General features: G+C 53.1%; 1 protein-coding gene across 4 annotated transcripts in view; it reads right to left on the minus strand.

Moving 5' to 3' along the window:
• The window catches only part of RAB11FIP3 (RAB11 family interacting protein 3), a 71,149-nt gene that overhangs the window by 17,939 nt on the left and 32,968 nt on the right, over positions 1-20,242 (minus strand). For 2 of the 4 annotated variants that reach the window (XM_066330053.1, XM_066330054.1), the window contains exons 3-5: positions 17,958-18,049; positions 5,990-6,177; positions 1,897-2,064 (exon numbers count right to left, since the gene is read on the minus strand). In XM_066330053.1, the coding sequence (XP_066186150.1) occupies positions 1,897-2,064; positions 5,990-6,177; positions 17,958-18,049 (448 nt within the window). Of the gene's footprint in view, positions 1-1,896; positions 2,065-5,989; positions 6,178-10,871; positions 10,973-11,653; positions 11,799-17,957; positions 18,050-20,242 lie in introns of those variants that run through there. The other 2 variants (XM_066330056.1, XM_066330055.1) reach the window with 2 other exon arrangements.

Genomic DNA, 20,242 nt, shown 5'->3' on the forward strand with positions numbered 1-20,242 from the left:
ACACACTGGGGCTGCTCATGGAATGATTTGGGTGGGAAAGGACATTAGAGCTCATCTCAACCCACCCTCTGCCGTGGGCAGGGACACCTCCCACTATCCCAGGTTGCTCCACGCTTCATCCAGCCTGGCCTTGGACATTTCCAGGGATCCTGGGGCAGCCACAGCTTCTCTGGGCACCCTGTGCCAGGGCCTCCCCACTCTCCCAGGGAACAATTCCTTCCCAGTATCCCATCCATCCCTGGCCTCTGGGACTGGGAAGCCATTCCCTGTGTCCTGTCCCTTCCTATCCAAAGTCAGAAGAGCTGCACAGACGCAGGGAATGTTTAGGGAAGGACTTCACACACACAGCAATAATCCAAGGGGAGGCTAGACCTGCAAGGCACGAGGAAAATCCTCCGGCTCAAACAGCCCCACATTCCTGACTCCAGAGGTTTTGCAGGGTTTATCTCCAGCCTGCCTCCCCAGCAAGCCCCAGCAGAGAGTCTCCAGCACAAACCACCACAACCTGTGTGGCCACGTGCCCAGTGAGCCCCTCCCAGCACAGGGAAGATGGGATAAGGTGTGGATCAGATCCAGAGACAGAGCAGAGGAGAGATGGTGTCCTGGCAGAGCAAGATTGGAACTCTGGGAGCGTGGGCAAACTGGGAGCTTTGGCCTGATGTTAAAGAAAAAGTCTAAGTGATTGAAAAGCTCCTTTATCTGGGTATTTTCTTGCCAGGAGCCTTCTGGATGAGGCTGGCAGCTCATCCTCAAGGAAAAATGAACACCAAGGCTGGATTTTAATCAGAGAGTTCTTCCTGTGCCACAGCACCAGCACAGCCAGCCCTACATTCCTGCATGGAGCATGCCAAGGACAAGCATGGATCAGAGACCCTGCCCCTCCCACTGCAGGGTGCTGGAGCACTGGTTTCCTAAAGGAAAAGGTTGGGAATTCTTTACAGCAACTCTCCTATTTGTGATTAACACCTCCAACACTGCTGCTGCACCAGCCCAAAAGAAATGAGTCTTGACCTGCTCTTCCCTGCCAGCCCTGTGCAACCAGAATTGTCCAAACTCTGTGAAGGGGTTTGGGAAGCTGGGAGAAAACAGGAAGACAGGAAAAAAAACCCAAACCCTGAGAAGTTTACATGGCTGCAGAAAGGCACCAAAGTGTCATTTCAAAGAGAAAGAAGTATATTTTTGTCTTTAGCACAGGTGTATGGTTGGCAGGGGTCACTCCTGCCCTGTGCAGAGATGTGCTTCCAATGGAGGAACACATTTCCAGTGTTACCTGTCATCCCAGACACCTTGTGGGCTGCAGCACTGGATGACTTTCCAGCTTTTACTTATTTTCTTTAGAAAGTAAGTATTGATGGTTTTTGTACCACCATACCAGCTCCTCAGCCCACCCTGCCTGGGCTGGAAAATGGACTTTTTCTTGGTTTCAGACCCTAAAGCAAGGAGGAAATGCTACAGCCTGCTTCCTGCTCTACATATCCCTAGAAAAGGAATGCTGCTGCAGCTCGTGAAAATCCAACCAAACATTGCAGCAAAGCCCAAAATAATAAAAGAGAGGGGAAAAAGGTAATCCTGCAGGATCGGGGTAAAGCTGCAGGTTGTTTTCTCTCCTGGAAGGTTCTGTGAGGAGCCACATCCCTAACAGGAGTGGGACTGTGAACCTGGAAATGCAGACAGCTCTTTCACCTCCTGCTGGGCATCAGCAGGACCAGGGAAAAGAAACACTGAAGCGGGGAATTCCTCTTCCACTTCCAAGCCGATTATCCCGATTATCCCGTTGTACCCAGAGCCTGCCAGGCCCCCTGCTGGGCAAATCCCAAGGAAACCCCTGTCCCAGAGAGCAGAGTGAGGCACCGAGCGAGTGCCCCTGGTGAAGCAAGCACCGGGGCCGGGCATTACCTGGGAGAGAGGAAGGAGGAGCTGCCAAAGCTGCTTTCCCCATTACACAAAGGGTCCGGGAACAGATCGGCCTCGTTCCCTTCCCCGTAATCCTCGAAATGCTCCTCCCCGCTGATGACGGTGACGATGGAGTGGCTGAGCTCGGAGCCCAGCTCGTGGGGATGGGATCTGTGGGAACAGACAGGGACACGTTAAAGGAGGGTGCCACAGCAGCCTTTCCATCGCATCCAGGACATCCTCTTCCCAGGAGCATTGGGTTTGTGTGGACAAGACTTGGTTAGGGGAGTGGTGGGTTCTGTGAGCAGCTGCTGGAAGCTTCCTCCACATCCAGCAGAGCCCGTCCCTGGTGGCTCCAAGACGGACCCGCTGCTGGCTGAGGTTGGGCCCACCAGGAATGTCAGTGGCACCTCTGGGATAACAGATGGGAGAGGGAAAACACAGAAAAGTGATGGGGCAGCTGAACTGAGTGCACAGAAGAGTAGGGTGAGAACAGTGGAGAGGAACAGCTCAGCAGGGCAGGAGAAGGGCAGGAGCTGCTCCGGGCACCAGAGCTGGGATTGCCCTGAGATTCCCGGGATGACCCTGAGATTCTGTGGGGAAGCCCATGGGGAGGCAGCTGTGTCCCAGCAGCCTGTGGAGGGCAGGGGAGAGCAGAGGTGCACCTGCAGCCCCTGGAGGAGCCCAGGCCTGGAGCAGGGTAAGACTGAGAGGGGCTGGAAGCCTGTGGGAAGCTGTACTGGGACAGGGTCCTGGCAGGGACCTGTGGATCCATGGAGAGAGGAGCCCATGCTGGAGCAGGGTCCTGGTCAATTTGTGACCCTGTGGAGGACTCAGGCTGTGCCTGAAGGACTGACCCCACGGAAGAGTGACACACAGGGCAGCAGTTCCTGAAAAATCATTGCCCATGAGATGGACTCTGGATGGAGAGGTTCATGGAGAGCTGTCTACTGTGCAAGGGGTCCCACACTGGGGCAGGACTCTGACTGCTCTCCTTGAGCAGTGGCTGGAACAATGTGTGATGAACTGACCAAAACTCCACTCCCACCCCCATTCCAGAATGCTGGAATGGTTTGGGCTGAAAGGACCTTAAAGCTCCTCTCATTCCAGCCCCTGCCATGGGCAGGGACACCTTCCACTATCCCAGGCTGCTCCAAGTCCCTTCCAGCCTGGCCTTGGACACAGCCAAGGATCCAGGGGCAACCACAGCTTCTCTGGGCACCCTGTGCCAGGGCCTCACCACCAAGCCAAGCCTCCTTTCCTGCCCAGGACTATGGAAGTTTTCAAATTAAGCTGGAGAAAAGGCAGGAGGGATTTGCAACAACTGAGCTGTGAAAGCGGCCACGGGGCTGTGAGCCAAACGTTTGTTTGGGGGGATTAACAACACTCTGCTCTCCAAAATTCTATGCTAAAAATCATAATATATTGCATTATTACAGAAATTGGTATTGGCTATGCCCTTATCTCCATGCACTTGCTACGAGAGGGAAATGAGGTATGAGCAGATTGCTGGACTAAACCAGAAAGAAAAAAAGATTACAGATAAGCCATTTATGACAAAAAACCTGCTCCATCTGAAGGATTTGCCCTTATCCTGCTAATAAAAACATGTCAACCCTCCAGATCTCTATTTAACCACAAATAAATCCAGCCCAGCTTGTGGGCATCTGCACATCCTCCTCATGCCCTTGAGAAGCACCAACATTCCATAGTGGGATCCACCAGAACCCGTCCAGCCCTGTGGTGAGTCAGACCTTCACCAAAAGCAGCGGAAATCTCTCCAGGAATAGAAGCCAGGGGGTGGAATTGCTAATTCAGAAGCAAAACCCAAGCCCAGAACTCTAAATTTGGGGCTGTGGTTTGATAAGCACTGTAAGGAAGCAGATCTGATCAGGCACCTGGAAACCCTCAACCTGGATGCTTCGGGCAGTCAGTTTTATTTCCTATTCACATCTGGAGGCTCAGGCCGTTTCAGACCCAGAGTCCAACTAATCTTTACTACCTAAACAACCTTTAAGCTCAAACCATTTCAGGTATGTTGAGCTCTGAGAGCTCCTGAGGAGCGATGCTGAAGCTCTGATTCAGCCCAGCAGCTGCACTGGGGAGGCTGTACTGCCCTGGCTGTCCCTGGGTATGAGGTGTCCCCCTGTGTGGGGTCTGATAGTACCAGAACCAGCCCTCAGCACTCTCAGAGGTTCCCACTTCAAACCTTTCAAATCTACAAATCAAATTAAGTTTTTGGCTCCCTGGAATCTGCACACATTTAACAATCTGGGAACAAGCCCCACTGTGCTTTGGACAGGGCACTCAAAGGACATCCCACCTTCCCAAGCCCACACCTGGGGTGGGAGGGAATCCCAGAATGGTTTGATTGGAAGGGACTTTAAAGCCCATCCAGTACCACCCCCTGTCATCTGCAGGGACACATTCTACTATCTCAGGCTGCTCCCAGCCTCATCCAGCCTGGCCTTGGACACTTCCAGGGATCCAGGGGCAGCCACAGCTTCTCTGGGCACCCTGTGCCAGGGCCTCCCCACCCTCCCAGGGAAACAATTCCTGCCCAATATCCCATCCATCCCTGCCCTCTGGCCGTGGGGAGCCATTCCCTGTGTCCTGTCCCTCCATCCCTTGTCCCAAGTCCCTCTCCAGCTCTCCTGGAGCCTCTTTAGGCCCTGGAAGGGGCTCTGAGCTCTCCCTGGAGCCTTCTCCTCTCCAGCTGAGCACCCCCAGCTCTCCCAGCCTGGCTCCAGTGCAGAGGGGCCCCAGCCCTTGGAGCATCTCCCTGGCCTCCTCTGGAGTTTTTCCAACAAGCCTGTCCCTCCTGTGCCGCCGACCCCACCCATGACAAGCACCAGGAACACGCTGATGTCCCCCCTCCCTGTTTCCCAGCGTTCTGTACCTACAGGCAGGCGAATCCGAACCCCAGCGGCCGGGAGCGCACGCAGGCTGCCATGACCCCCGCAGGGACCCTGTGCTGTGACAGCGACCTCACAGCTGATTATCTCCCAATTTAACTGTCACTGAGCTGGGTGAGCTGGGGCCGAGCTGGATAATCCCATTTCTGCTTCTAATCCACAGCACCCTTTCAGCCCCGGGGACCAGCACTGCTCGCTGCCTCTGACATCCCCAGATGGGATTTTGGGGTGGGAGGGAAGCCTGGTGCTCCCAAAAAGCAGTGGGAGCTGTAAGCACTCCCTGGAGCACCAACCCTGGGCCTTGTGTTTTGAGACAAAACTGTGTGATACAGACCTCAAGCAAAGGTGATTCCAGCGGTTTTGGTACAGATTGGTGTTCATGGGGCACTAACCTGGCACCAGTACAGATTTTCTAGGGAAGCTGTGGCTGTCCCAATCCTGGATGTGTCCAGGATGGGGCTTGGAGAAACACGGTCTAGTGGAAAGTGTCCCTGCCCATGGCAGAGGATGGAATGAGATGAGCTTTAAGGTCCCTTTCAACCCAAACTGTTCTGTGATTCTTCCCTGCCCTCCTGCCTCCCAGCATCCCAGTTTCACCCCAAACTCCACTTTTCCTCTAAAAATGGGGTGGGCCCAGGAGCAGTTTCGCCAGCAGCAGTTCAGACCCGGGGAAGGAGATCTTGGCTCACATTTCTGTGCTCCAGGCAGAGGTTTCAAACCAGTTATTACAGGAGGTGGTTGCACATCAAAGGGCACATGCATGTTTTTAGGGAAAACAAAAATAGAATGAGTTCCCCTCCTGACTGGAAAATTATATGTTGTGTTTCTGGCTTAAGTGATAGATTAAAAACTGCAAGTCTTTCAGGTGTTTGGATCACCTGAGAAGTTATTTTAGAGGTTAAAGATGCTAATGAGGGTACAGAAGATCTCCCAAGGCAAGCAACGATTAACTCAAAGAGATTGCCAGGCCGGGCTCCAAACCAGCCTACACAAACCAGCCTAATTATTCTCGTTATTCCTCCAGAAGAGCTATTTTGGTCTCGCACGCCGTTACAAACACAAAGAACAAACCAAGTTGCAGCAAGACAAACTCGGCCCACTCGCTGCGAAGCCCTCGGGCTGTGTCTCCCTCCTGCCTGCCCTGCACGGGGGGGGCTTTGCTCCTGGCTGCTCCCACTCACCCATGCTCGGGCTCCTCGATGGGATCTGTGAATTCCGAGTGCACGGTGGAGTCGATGGCGCTGTCGGTCTCCACCTCGTCGTGCATCTCGTGCTGGACCAGGGTGCTGGTGTCCTCATCCGTGAAGGTCTCGCACTCGCTGTAGGTGCTCTCCGAGCCCATGTAGGCACTGTCAGTCACCTCATTTGCCTGGGTAAGGAGAAAAAACACAAGAAGCAAAACAATAAGATCCCCTAGCTGCGTGGATTCGTGGCAGGGCAGGACGAAACGTGGATGAGGCAGGGAATTTTGGCTGCATTGCATTTCTGAGCGCAGGAATCCAACCTCTGGAGCCACCCCAGGTCTAGCCACTGCTCTGTGGGCACCACGGGGTGCACCTCAGCCTTGCAGGGCTTGGGAAGCAGATCACAAAAATAGGGACTAAATAAGAGTTGGAGGGAGGTTTTGTTGTGAGCCATGATGGATTTGGCCAGGGCAGGAGGGATTACCCACCACTGACTCAGCAGTTCCCATCACTGCTGTTTTCTCCTACCCCATTCCAAGAGGACATGTTATTAATCTGAATTCCCTGCAAAAACCACCATTCAAAACTCCCAATTAGCCCTTGGAGCACCTTTTTATTTGCCCTGTCTAGTAAAACCTTCCATCCCTCAACAGCAAAAAAACTAAACCTTCATTACAGCTTCTGATTTGCAGGGACTCAAATCTCTGCACTTCAGCTGCAGCAGAATCTCAAATCCATCACTGAGCAGGCTCTGGGAAAGCAGCAGGGTTTGGGTTTTAAGAGACTGTGATATGAGCAATGAGAACTGTGATTTCCCCCCAGTTCTGCACCCCAGGCAGGTGTTCAGCTTCAGTCCTGCCTGTCTGCTCCTACACACGGGCAGGGACAATCCCTTTGACTCTGACGTCTGGAGAGCCATGGGAGAAGCAGCAGAACCCCCCTAAAATCCAAAGCTCTTGTTTTCCTTCACAGTGCCAGCCCCTTTCCTAAGATTTGGGGATTTCCCCAGCATGCCTCAGAGCAAATCAAGGAATTTTGGGATGTGCCAGTGCTGGTGCTGAGCTCCAGCTGATGCCCTGTCACCAGAGGGGTTGGGCAGAGGGGTGGGAGTCCTCCTGCCCGGCCTCCAGGTGAAGAGCTGCTCATGGAAAGCCACCTGCTCCACCTGAAGTTCACCTGGCAGGATCCCACGTGCTCAGCTGCCCCTCCAGCACAGCAGCAGAGCCAAACAGCAGCAGTCTGAATGCAGGCACGACTGAAGTGAAACCCTTTTCTTCTGCCAGGGTGCACAGAACAGCTTTCAGGGCGTTTACCAAGATTTTGGAGAAAATTACATTTCTCAAAGCAGTGTATTCATAGAATCATGGAGTGGTTTGGGTTGGAAGGGACTTTAAAGCCAATCTCATTCCACTCCTTGCCTCCTCCACTATCCCAGGTTGCTCCAAGCTCCATCCAGCCTGGCCTTGGACACTTCCAGGAGCAAAAAGGGATAGAAAACCTCGAAGGGATGGAGAGAGAACTGATAACAGCAATTCCCACTCCACATGGACACTGGAGCAGCCAAGTGACTCAGTCCAGCCCTGCTTTGCTCTCCCAGCCCCTGTGCCCACCACACTGAGCAGGATGGAGACAGCCAGGAGCTCCTCCTTGGAAGCCTGGCTCAGCCTCCACCTGGCTTGTGGACATCAGCACCTCCAGGACACCACTCTGCAGTTAAACATGACCTAAACCTGCATGGAGCTGGGCTGAAGCCAGGGGCTGTTCCAGTGAACTCCACCAGGGCAGAGCTTGTGCCAGTCATGCAGAGAGAAACAAAAGCCTCTAAAGCCCCCACCCACTTCAAAAAGCATAAATCCACCAAAACCACTTACACACCTAAAGCTGGGAGTTGCTTAAGTGCTTTACTGGATTTATGCTGCACTTTCTAGAAACAGTATTAATGCTCCAGCAGGAGGGACAAGAGGAAGCAGAGGCATGACCTGCCTTGGCTTGGTCACAGACAGAGAGAGGCCAAGAGGTGACAACAGCCACCCCCAGCTGCACATTCCCCTCCCTTCTGCCTGTTTGAAAAAAATTCATGCCAAACTGGAAAGAATTTTGCTTGCACACTACAAAATAAAGGCTGCTTTTTAAATACCGATCCCCCCCCCCCGACTTCTTACAGGAAAAGCTTATATTTAAGCATATGTTGAAGTATTATAATGAGCAAATTGAGGTATTATAATAAGCACAGAGTAAAGACAACTATTGAATGAAGCCAAAAAACCTCCAAACACTCCAATTCATATGTAATTTGATTAAAAACCCTGCTGTGGTTACTGCTGACCCTCTCAACATGAAGCAAACCAGGAGCTGAACAGTGCCCTTAGTCAGATGTTAACAAGAGGACCTTTAAGGTCCTTTCCAACCCAAACCATTCCATGATTCTATGATTTCTCTATCAAATTGCTCCTTACTGATGGGAAATACATGCGTGGACAGGCTGGATTTGGGAGCAACCCTTTTGGAAGCAGGAGACCTCACCAGCACAACACATCAACCATTGTCCTTCAGCCACACCAAACATATGCATCAATGTCTTACCTAAAAATTATATTTTCCTCTGTGATCCCAGCCTAGATGAGGTTTCAAAAGCAAGAGAGCCCTATTAAAATTAAACCTGTGTGGACAGTGAGTTAAGAAGCAGCTGAACTGTAAACAAAGTCCTTCTCCTGAGCACAAGCGTGGAGAACTTTGCTACACATTTCACCACAGAATCAGTAACTAAACCTCAAGAAGAGATGCCACGAGGAGATAGGCAAACCATGGGGGTTCAGGTATTGCCAAATGCCTGACAGAGCCAAATTCCTGGCCCTGGGCAAGTGTGTGGGTACAGAAAGTTCTTATTTATGGCCTCATGAGCATCTGGTTTGTACACTGACCCTTCAAAACACCTGCCACAGCTCTCCTTCAGCCAGCTTTGCCTTCCTGTGAGCAGAAAGTAAACACTTTTTCCACCTTAAAAAAAGCCAAATACACTTTAAAACATCCATGGGCTCAGGACAGCCAGGCTGGGCTTCAGCCACCCCAGGGGACTTGCCAGGAACATTCAGAGTGGGGTTGGTGTCACCAATATCAGTGCATTTTAAGTTTTTATCTAATAAAACACACCCTGAGGTGCTTCAGGCTGACATCAAACATTGAAACTGGGACTCAGGCACACACAGAGTTCTGAGCTGGAACAGGATCAGGGTTTGACAGAGGTTCCCAATCCCAAATCCAACTCCTCCAGCAGGAATTTCCCCAGAGCCACACCTGGCTGACAGGACATGGGCCACCCAGAGGCATCTCTGCCTGCTCAGGGAAACTCCAGGGATCTGAGAGCCCAAGTGAGCACTCCCTGCTTCTGAAAGGAAATAAATGGTGAAATCAGCATGGGGTGGTGTAAGGTGCCCTGCTGAGACAGGTGAGGTGGTGAGGTGCCTTTAGGAGCCTCCTCCAGCAGCAGCTCATCCATTCCAGGCATCTGATGACATACAGGAGTAAAGATTACTTAATCAGATGTTGTAAAGTGCTGTAAAACCACATGGATTTTAAAAAAGCTGCTGCAGTGTGAGTAGAGGGATTCTTGGGAATCACCTGCAAGGTCCAGGCAGGGACAGGCTCAGCTTTGATCTGTCAAGGACACAAGCTTCAGCACAAGCTCTGCCAAGGCGTTGCCTTGGAAAGGAGGGCAAAGTCTGGCTCCCAGGGAGGTTCCTTCCAGGCAGGGCTGTCCCTGGAGCTGTCCTGGCATCCCAAAGCTCTGCTGTCCTTGGACACAAACACTCGGAAGGTTGGGAGGGGAGGTGAGCGACAAGGAAAAGGAAAAACAACTCTGTTTTCCCAGCAGTGTGAGCCTGTTTCTGAAGAATCTGGCCCTGACTGTGCACAGGATGGAGAGGAGACAGATCAGCTACAAAAATCCCACCCCAAGGACACCCTGTGGCCCAGACAGCAGTGACAGTGCCAGGCTGGGAGCCAGGAGAAGGGACACAGTCGTGTTTATAGTCCCACATTCATGCAGCTGACCCCAAAGCCCTGGAACACCCCAGAGCAGCTCAGCCTCAGGAATGCCACTTTGGGGACTGCCACCTCTGGGTCCCAATAGTGCCCTCTTCCCATGTATCTGGGCAATGCCAGCTTTTCAGGGAGGCCAGGGAGCCTGTGCTCAGCCCTAGGTGAGGGCAACTTTCACAGCTCAGCTCCTCCAGTTCAGGTTCTTACAATCCATCACCCGCACCTCAAGGCTGGGCAAGAGAAACACACTGTACCTGTTGGGGCAAACTGAAAACACTCACGAGTCCAAAAACAAACCCAAAGCCAACTCACAGAACACCACACCTGGCACACTGTCCCCAGCATCCCAAAAACCAGCAGGCACCGTCCCTGCTGGTCCAACTCCCCCAGGGAGAGAGACCCAGGCAGAGAGGAGTCTGAAGTTACACCACAGCCCATGGAATCACAGAATCATCGAATGGGGTTTGGGTTAGAAGGGACAATTAAGTTCTACACAGTTCCAACCCCCTGCCGTGGGTAAGGACACTATCCCAGGTTGTTCCAAGCCCCATCCAGCCTGGCCTTGGACTATTCCAGGGATCCAGGGGCAGCCACAGCTCCTCTGGGCACCCTGTGCCAGGGCCTCCCCACCCTCCCAGGGAACAATTCCTTCCCAATATCCCATCTGAATCTCTCCCGTTTTAATCTAAACCATTCCTATGTAAAAAAAATCAGGTGGATCTGCCCGTGTAAAAAGTCAGGTGAATTCCCAACCTGCGCCTTCCCGGCACCTCCGGGGCCGAGCATGATCCCTCTGGAAATCCAATCCCTCCTCGTTTCATGTCAGCTCGCAAAAACCCACCTGTGGAGACATCACCACCTCTGCAGAGCCAGAGCCAGCTCCGGGAGCTGCTTCTGCGAGGCAGGAGGGAAGCAAAGTCCAGGGGAGCCGGGAGGCTTAAGGAGAGAGCTGCTGAGTCCCAACAGAGTGCCTTTTGTTCCCGAGCTGCCGATAAGGAGCAGCAGCTCCAGCACTTCCCTCCGTGTGACCGCAGCCTCCTCCCGCTCCCCTGAATTCCAAAATAAGAGCACGGTCTTGGGAGCCCTGCTCCAGGTGCTCACACTTCCCAGGAATCCATCCCCAAAGAAAAAGGCTGAATCCAAAGGCGACCTGTTGAGGTTTATCTCGGCCTTCCTGGTGTTTCTGGTGAATAATTAAGCGTTAAATGACAAATTCCTTCCTTATAGCCACAAAAAGAGGGATGAATAAAGCTTGGATTGCTTACCCAGGGGCAGGTCAGAAGCACTTTCGATGACTCAGAGGGTGATCTCTGGCAGGCAATGACAATACTGAACCCAAAGAAGGTTTACAAACACTCCAATGCCACCCTGCCTGAGCTCTCAGCCAAGCAGCTGCTCCCTGAAGACAGGAGCCCAGCAGAGCCAGCACTGTGGGAGAGCTGATCCATGGGATTTTCCCTTCCCCACGGCAGCCCTCGGCACAGGGAGGCCTCGGCACTGCTCACACCCACAAGTTTTGAGGGTTTTGTCTGGTTTTCTGTTTCCTCTCCGCAGAAACCTTGCATATTTCAGCTCCCTCAGCACTGCCTACCCAGCATAAACACACTGATTTCCTTCCATTACCTTCCCAAAGCACGTTTTCCCCTTTTACTCTGGGTTATCCTTGCTGTCCTCTGGGCCACATCCTTCCTTCTGAGCAGAACCCCCTGGTCAGCAGCACTGCCTGGAAGTGTCCTGGACCTTGATAAGCAGTTGACCTCCTGAGCCGAGTCCAGGCCAGCCCAGATTCCTGCCCGGAGCACGGCAGGAAGGAGTTATGCTTTAACTCAAGCTCTGCCTACATCTGCTCCTCCACAGAGCAGGTCACAGCCCTTCTGCTGCTCTGCTTGTACCTCAGGACCTCAGAGAACATCTGGAACACCCATGACAGCCCAAAATCAGACACTAAAACTAATTAGGAAAGGCCAATCCCTGCCCTTTTCACTTCGCAAACTCTTATTGAGACACCTCTGCTCCCACTGCTGGCCCCCTGCACCTCCTGGTCCTTCCCGGTGTCCCACAGCCCAGTTCCCACGTTCCCAGTCTCACACAATCTGCTCGTGGTTCAAGATAAGGCTCCAAGGAGTTTGTTTTCCAAGCTCCTTCCAGCCTATTTCCTACAGGGCAAACACTTCAACTCGGATCTTTTCTGATTAGCAGAGAAATTTCTCACCATAACTCTGCACGTGGGTCCTGCCTTCAGGGACATCCCTGTCCAATTTACACTCCCATCCTTCCTCTAAACAGGAGTCTATACAATAAATTAATTACCTTGGTATTTTCAGGCTTTAAGATATCAAATTATCACCATGGACTGATCTGGGAGAGTTGGAACCCTTCTGCTCTGGAGCCAGGCTGGGAGAGCTGGGGATTTTCACCCAGAGAAAAGAAAGCTTCAAGGGAGAGCTCAGAGCCCTTTCCAGGGCCTAAAGGGGCTCCAGGAGAGCTGCAGAGGATGGATGAGATATTGGGAAGGAATTGTTCCCTGGGAGGGTGGGGAGGCCCTGGCACAGGGTGCCCAGAGCAGCTGTGGCTGCCAACACAAACCATTCCAGGATTCTGTGAATACAAGGATAATATGGGATTGTTCACTTGCTGTCCAGAGGGCTCATGGCCCTTCCTCTTTCAGGAGCAGAAAGGCTTTGGGGACAATGGGGACATTGCTCAGGGCTCCATGTACTTCCCCAAGGACAGGTGAACAGACACAGAACTGCATCTGTCACATTCCACAGCCCTGCAATTCCAGCCACCTGCATGACTTCAACTCTACCTATTGTTCAGGACAAAATGATAATGAATTCCAGCAGCCATTCCCTAAAGAGGGGATTGTGACCATTTTATTCATGGTGCTTTTGGGTCAGCCCTGTGACCAGAGGCCAACTGAGCCCATTCCAGAAAGCAGGAATGGGACTGGTACAGAAAACCTGAGCTCTCCCCTCCATGTCCCCATTTCAACCACCAGACCTTCACACCTGGGTTAGGACAGCCAGGGAACAGCTGAACCCAGGTCTGTCCTAGTGCTTTGAGCCCCTTGGACAGCTCAGAGGAGGTTACAAAGCTCAACTCCATCTTTTCAGCCTAGCTGGCCTCTGCCAGACATGCACCCTGTGGTAACAGTGGTGTGGAGAGGCAGAGGAGGAAAAAAACCTCACCTAAAATGCCACAGATTGCAAAGCAGGGCCCTCAAATGCTCTGTGCTCACCAGCCCCAGCTCTGCCTCGGCAGATACTCTGCCAAGTATCTTCCTGGGAATTCTGTACTGGGAAAGGAGGGCTCAGAAGGTCCACAGGGCTACTAGGAGAGGACACAAGGAGCCTACAGCAGCCTCCTACAAGCACCCCACATGCTCCCTGCAAAACACAAGGCACGAGGAATGACAGTGGTGCCTCTGGGAATGGCTCCTGCAGGGCCCAGCTCCAGTCCCCATGTGCTCCCACAACAACTTCTGTGGTACAACACACAGCTGGGACCCTGCAAGTCCCTGGCCCCCTCTGCAGAAGCTCTGAGAAGTTGCAGAAACTCAGTGGATTTCAATGGCCTCGCTCTGATTTTTTGCCCACAAAGAAGCCTTAAATTCAATTGCTCGATGTGGAGAGAAATCCTGGCTTTAATAGAGTTAAAGTTTCACAGAGTTCATGTGCTGGCCTTAAAGCTGCTGCTCACTGTTGCACAGAATGTCACAGAATATTCTGAGCTGGAGTTCTCCCAGCTGCACCTGTAGGCAGGCAGGCTGGGAGAGCCAGCAGTAGCTTCTACTCCCAAAATGCACAAAACTTGGGACCTGCCCAACTCCCATTTTCCTTCCCAGATCCACTCCTGCACTGTACAAGCCCCTGCTAGACCAATAGCCAGAGGAGATGTGCCTGGTCAGGTGAAGGCTTCCAGGGAAAGCCAAATTCCCCTCTTGTGGCTGTGCAGAGTGTTTTCCTGGCTGCTTCCAAGAGGAGCCACAGCAGCTGCCCAGCAGATGGCAACAGCCCTGCACAAGGCACTGCATCAGCAGGATTTACGGCTGCCCTGTCCTGCAGAGTTCAACCAGAGCCTTCCTCTGACCTTGCTGGCCCAAAACACAAGTTCCCAGAGCTAAAAATCCCTATTTAGGGTATTTATGGTGCTCCCAGGCAGCCTTTACAGAGCTCTGCCTCCACCTCTCCTCCAGCCCACCTAAAGTTATACATCTCTATGTCCATCTCAGCCTAATCCCAGCATTTTCATGCCTTGTTTGCTTTTTTGAGAGTCATCCTTCCCACTCTGCATTGCCCAAGGGGGCTCACCTGTCCCAGGAGCAGAGCAGAGAGGCAGAGCCCTCACCCTAGGGCAAGGCACAGCGGGTATCCCTGCGCTGCTGGGCTGATGCTTGAGCCTCAGTGATTCCACGACCCCAAGAAAACCAACTCCAAATTCCCCTCCATGTCCCCCAGAGCATTCCAAACGAGTCCTGTGCCTCAGCACTGAGTCATGAGCTCCACAGGAGCTCGCAAGGGAGGCAAGGAGAACTCCCACCTTCCAGGCAGTCAGCAGCCAAGCTGTGCCAGCCCAGCCTGGGGGAAAACTGGGCTCAGGGGTCCAGATGGAAAAGCTCCAAGCTCCCTTCAACGTGACTTTGACAAAGCAGGAAGGCTGTCATTAGTTTTTGGTGGTTTCTCAACCAGCAACAATCACGCTTCCCCCCTGGGCAGGAGGAACACACTGGGTGGTGATCCCAGGCCGGTGATGCTCTCCCTGCTCCCAGCTGGGTGCACAGGGATGAGGTTCCTCTTGAATCTGTGACAGAAGAGCTGGAGGGATCAGGAAGATCCCCCTGGAGCTGGATGAGCCCAGCTGGAGGCACAAGAAGCCACATGGCTGCAGGAGCTGCTGTCTCAGTGGAGCCATGGGAGCAGAAATCCTCTTTGGAAACAGACAGACAGCCTTCTCTGCTGGACACTCCTGGAATGGTGCAACAGGAACCAGGAGATCCACAGCACACCCAGAGCCACACCAGTGGCTGAACTGGGGGAGTATCCAACATTACAAATTCCTGAGTTCACACCCCTTCAAAAGCCTTTTCCTGGAGGAAGCAGGTGGTGGTGGTTCTCTCTGGAGGGCAAATCCTAGGCCAAAGTCCCCAGCTCTGGGCTCTCAGGGTTCTCCATGGATGCTGAGCTCTCCTGATGACAGTCACCAGAAGAGGACATGAGTCATCAAGCAGAGCAACCTTATTAACAAAGGGAAGACATTTTCCTGAAGACTGCTTAAAGCACTTGTTTACACTTTTGAACAAACATTGAGGAGAAGAGCTCCCCTTCAGACCTCAGCACTTGGAAGAGCTTAGCACTCCAGCCACTGGGATTCTGGGCTGTTTAAGAGGGACCACAGTCAGCGCTCCACTCCAGTAACCACAACTGCTCCCAGCACTTCTGCAAATGCAGCAACTCCTTCAGCTCTGATGTGACAGGGGAGGAGAAATCCCAGCTGTGCCACTTCACCCCATGGCCCTGCCACAGCCAGAGGGGCTCACCCAGTGCCTGAGGAGTCCCAGTTGTGTTTTGGGGTGTGTTCAGCTGTGTGTCCTGGTGCTGTATCTTCCCAGGGCTGACACGGGGATATCCCAGAGCCCAAACTGCTGCTTGGTGCTGTGAGAAGTTTACTCTGAGGAAAGGCGATATCTTCACTTTGAAAGGTGACTTTCCCCCTTCTCTCTCCTGGAGAATCCAAGCAAGATGGAATATTGATACTGGGAACTGCTGTTTATTCTGTTCTCTGCCTTGCTGATACACTGCTGCACCTAAGGAAGAAGGGTCTGCTGGAGCCCACTCCAGCTCTTTTCCCGGTGCTCCTGTGAGGAACACACCTTTGCTGCTCCCAGCAGGATGCTTTGTACCACAGCTTCTCCCTCCCTGGGCCAGCTCCAGCTTTCCAAGGCACAGCACTCCAGGACGTGTGGGATAAAAGGCACGTTGGGAGCTCACGGCTCAGCCAGAAGAGAACAAAAACCCCCTCGCCCCAAGACTCCAGTTTATTTTTACACTCCCAAGGCTGAGTGGTATTCTCGAGCATGTTCTCATTTGCTGAACCTCTACGAAATCCTGGCAGCCTGGAAATTATTTCGAATCATGTATCCAAGACAACAAGGATAATTCTTCCCCAGCATGTTAAACGTAGAGCTGTCCTTTAGATGACTACACTGAATTCAGTATAAAAATCCACTTAGGTCTTTTGGAAAAGGAGGTTTCAGGACTCATCATCTTTTTCCTTTGGGTCACCTTGTCTTTTCAAGGAAAGGCTGGCCCAGCAGCAGAAGTATTTCATCCCAGTGGGGCACACACCTGCCGTGTTGGTACTGCTGCCCAGAATAGCTCCCAGTGCTGCCAGAGCTCATCTATGTTAAATTAGCCCTTGGAAAACATCCCCGCTCAGAATCTCAGGCAAGATGGTCCCTTGACACAGGTCTGAGGAGCAAAAAGTGAAAGCCTTTGCCTGTCACAGCCTCCACACTGCTCAGTCCAGCGTTAAAAGGCACATTTGCGACTCTGCATCACATAAAAACCATGGAAATCCATCTCCCTGCCTGTCCTCCTGTCCCACTTCTCCCCAGCTGTTCCTGGGGCTTTCCTTTCAAAAAGGAAAAATACACCAATATTCAACCTTGCCTGGAGAAGCTGTGGCTGCCCCTGGATCCTTGGAAGTGTCCAAGGCCAGGCTGGACAGGGCTTGGAGTGATGTGGGATCATGGAAGGTGTCCCATCCATGGCAGGAGGTGGCACTGGATGAGCTTTAAGGTCCCTTCAACTCAAATCATTCCATGACTTTAGGACCAGCTGCCCAACACCCAGGCCATCATTAACCTTTTATCAAGAAATCACAAAATGATGCACTACAGACTATACCAAGCAAAAATACACATAGATATAAATAAATATATTTGCATGCAAATACAAAGCAGGTCGGGTGTCTCGTTGCCAGTAACAAGTCGTGTGATAAAAATCACACAGAATCATAAATATCCTGAGTGGCAAGGGGTCCACAAGGATCAGAGCCCAACTCCTGGTCCTGCACAGGACAACTCTGAAAATATCCAGGCTACCAAGATACAGCTGTCACAACCCTGAAGAGGGAAGTTTGGAAAAGAAAAAGCAGAGGGAAGTGATTTAGTCTCCACGTGGGACAGGCAGCCAGCCATCCCTTTGCTCCCAAGGCACCTGCAGTACCTCGTGCTCCAGGCTGGGAGGCACAGAGCAGGAGTGGGTGAAGCCTTCCAAGCCAAGCTCAAAACCCCAGACAAGAAGTCTCTCCTTTCTAGCTGGGAACAGCAGGATCACTGCTGCACTGTGTTCCTGTGATAAGGAATGAGGAGGGAACCAAGGCATAGAGGCTTTAAGGAGAGGAAAAACAACCCAAATCAGAGAAACTGCCTTCATCAAGCCCAAGAATAGAGAGAAAATGTACATTTTTGTCCTATGCCCTGCCTTTTACAGGCCAAACAGCATCAAACATCAACATCCCACTGCTCTGCTGTGCCTCTGAGGCAGGCTCCTGGCTGGTACATCTCCAAACCAAGCTCAGGACTTCCAGGCTCAGAAACTCCAGCAGGAAGACAAACCCAGGAGCAGCAGGTCCCCCTCCCATGTCACCAGTGTTTCACCACTGAAAGGGGCTCCCTTTTCACCCAGGGCACCGTACTCTGCTCCTTCTGTTTTAACAACACCGATTTTAACTTAAACAGCACCAAACGCTTGGTGCAGGTTCTGTGGGCCTGTCACCCCGAGACTGAATTTGTCTTTACGTGTTAAGCATCCCCAAAGCCCTGCCACAGCAAACTCCCCTCTCCCCATTTGAGCCTCCATGCCCAAATCCCACTCCACGTGCAGCCAACATTTTATGGGAATGACCGGAGCTCATTACTTGCCTCAAACGTGACGAAGTCATCAAACTCATCGGGACAGGCCGGGGCTTCCTCCTCGGGGGTATATCCCATATCATACAGCTGGCTGTCGGGGTCTGCAGGGGAAACAAACACACGGCTGGCATCACCGAGAGGGAAATGTGCACCCTCAGGCCAAGGGTGGGTTTGGGAGATGTGACAGCGGAGGGACAGAACTCCTGTGTGCACACACCGGCGCCTGCAGCCCTCAGGAGGGACCTCTGCTCCCAGGCATCTGCTCCAGGGCTGGAAAGCAACCGCTGTGGCTTCTCCCTGCCACAAACCCAACCGAGCCGGCTCCTGGATTCACCCCTCCATGCCCTGCACTCCTTCTCCCGGCTTCTTCCCTATCTCCGCTCCCTGCATCATCTTTTTTCCCCTCGCAGGCGGGTTTATCGCCGCTGTGGGCAGGGAACGCACGGGGTGTGTGTGTGTGACAGGCGAGCGCCATGGGAACGGCGGGGAAGGCAAAGCTGCGGCTCCTCCCGCGGCCACACGGCATCGGCAGCACCCGCACGGGCCGTCGGAAAAAAAAAAACCCAACAAAACAACAAAACCAGCGCGTTTGCGGCGAGAGATGTTCCAAAATAAACCCCTCCTCCCCACCCCAAAGCCCCGTCTGCAGCGTCGCTGCCGGGCCCTTCCAGCGAGGGAAGGCAGCGAGAATTGCCCGTGCTCCCCCTCAAGCAACAGCCTAATGGCCGATCCGGCCTAGATCCCAGGCGGGAAGCGCCGAATCGGGAGCCGTGCTGCAGTCCCAAAATAAACAGCCGCCTCAAGCCCACACGCCTCGGAGCTGCCATGGCTGCGGCACCGCGCCGGGCTGTGCCGGGGGAGCGGGCCCGGAGGAGGAGGCTGGCCGTGCTCCCAGGGAATGCACGAGGGTTTGGAGAGGGACACGGGTCACCTCCCTGTGCCCTGCAGAGAACCATCCCAAGCCCCCAGACGGGGCACATAAGGCACATAAGTCTGTCCTGCTGCAGCCGCCCAGAGGGGACAGTGCCGGCCTCATCCAGAGGAACGGGCCCTCTTCCAGGTGTCAGGAGAGGGCGTTTTTCATTAAGGCATCGCTTTGTGGTCATTTCATACATCTGGTAAAAGGTCAAGGGATTAGGGGTTGGTCAAGGCACTGGTGGTGCTCAGCCTGGAGAGGAGAAGGCTCCAGGGAGAGCTCAGAGCCCCTTCCAGGGCCTAAAGGGGTTCCTGGAGAGGGACCTGGGACAAGGGATGGAGGGACAGGACACAGGGAATGGCTTCCCACGGACAGAGGGCAGGAATGGATGGGATATTGGGCAGGAATTGTCCCCTGTGAGGGTGGGGAGGCCCTGGCACAGGGTGCCCAGAGAAGCTGTGGCTGCCCCTGGATCCCTGGCAGTGTACAAGGCCAGGCTGGATGGGGCTTGGAGCAGCCTGGGATGATGGAAGGTGTCCCTTCCCGTGGAATAAGATGAACTTTATGGTGTCTTCCAACCCAAAGCATTCTAAAAAACTCTGATTAAGGGCTCAGGCGTGCAGCAACACCTCCCACCTAAACACCATACCCAGGGCCTCTCAGGTGACCATTAAATGGAGACACAGGCGGGCACTCAGGAGATACTGGAGCCACCAGCCCGAGGGGTGGGTTCCCTGGGGTGGGAGAAATTGAACACATGGCACCAAGAAATGATCCCTCCCCTCATCTGGGCCTGGGGTTCCTGGGGATCAGGCTGTGAATTCGCTCCAGGAATGACTCAAGTTGCTTTTCCAGTGCCAGACCCAACATGGTGCCCCAGGGTGAGGGCTGCAGCAGGGGGAAGGTGCTCCTGGTCACAGCTTAGGACTTCAGTATCCCACTGCTGTCCCACTACGGCACCCGCAGTGGTGCTGCTTCCAGCTGCTAAGCCAGAGCAGGGCCCTGGGACTCACCTGGAAATGCTGCTGCCTGGGTAACCTGCTCAGGGCAAGGCCACCTCCTGCTCTGACTGTTGGGGCAGCATGGGAGGATCTTGGACTTGATGACCTTGGAGGTCTTTTCCAACCTTAATGATTCTATAATCTGAAGATGGCATTGTCCCTATCCTCAAATGTCCCTCTGTCCCCACCTGCACAGCTCCACCCGTGATCCTGAGCCTACAATCAGGAGGATTAATTATTTAATCATTAATTAGCACCCATTAATTATCCCTGGTGCTATTTGGGGATTTGAGCCTCCTGGCTGACAGCAGGGAGGGGATGGGGACAGTGACCTGCTCACCACAGTGGGTGCCACGAAGAGGAGCCTTTGGCCATGT

The sequence above is a fragment of the Sylvia atricapilla genome, chromosome 15 (assembly GCF_009819655.1).
Source record: "Sylvia atricapilla isolate bSylAtr1 chromosome 15, bSylAtr1.pri, whole genome shotgun sequence".
NCBI lineage: Eukaryota > Metazoa > Chordata > Aves > Passeriformes > Sylviidae > Sylvia > Sylvia atricapilla.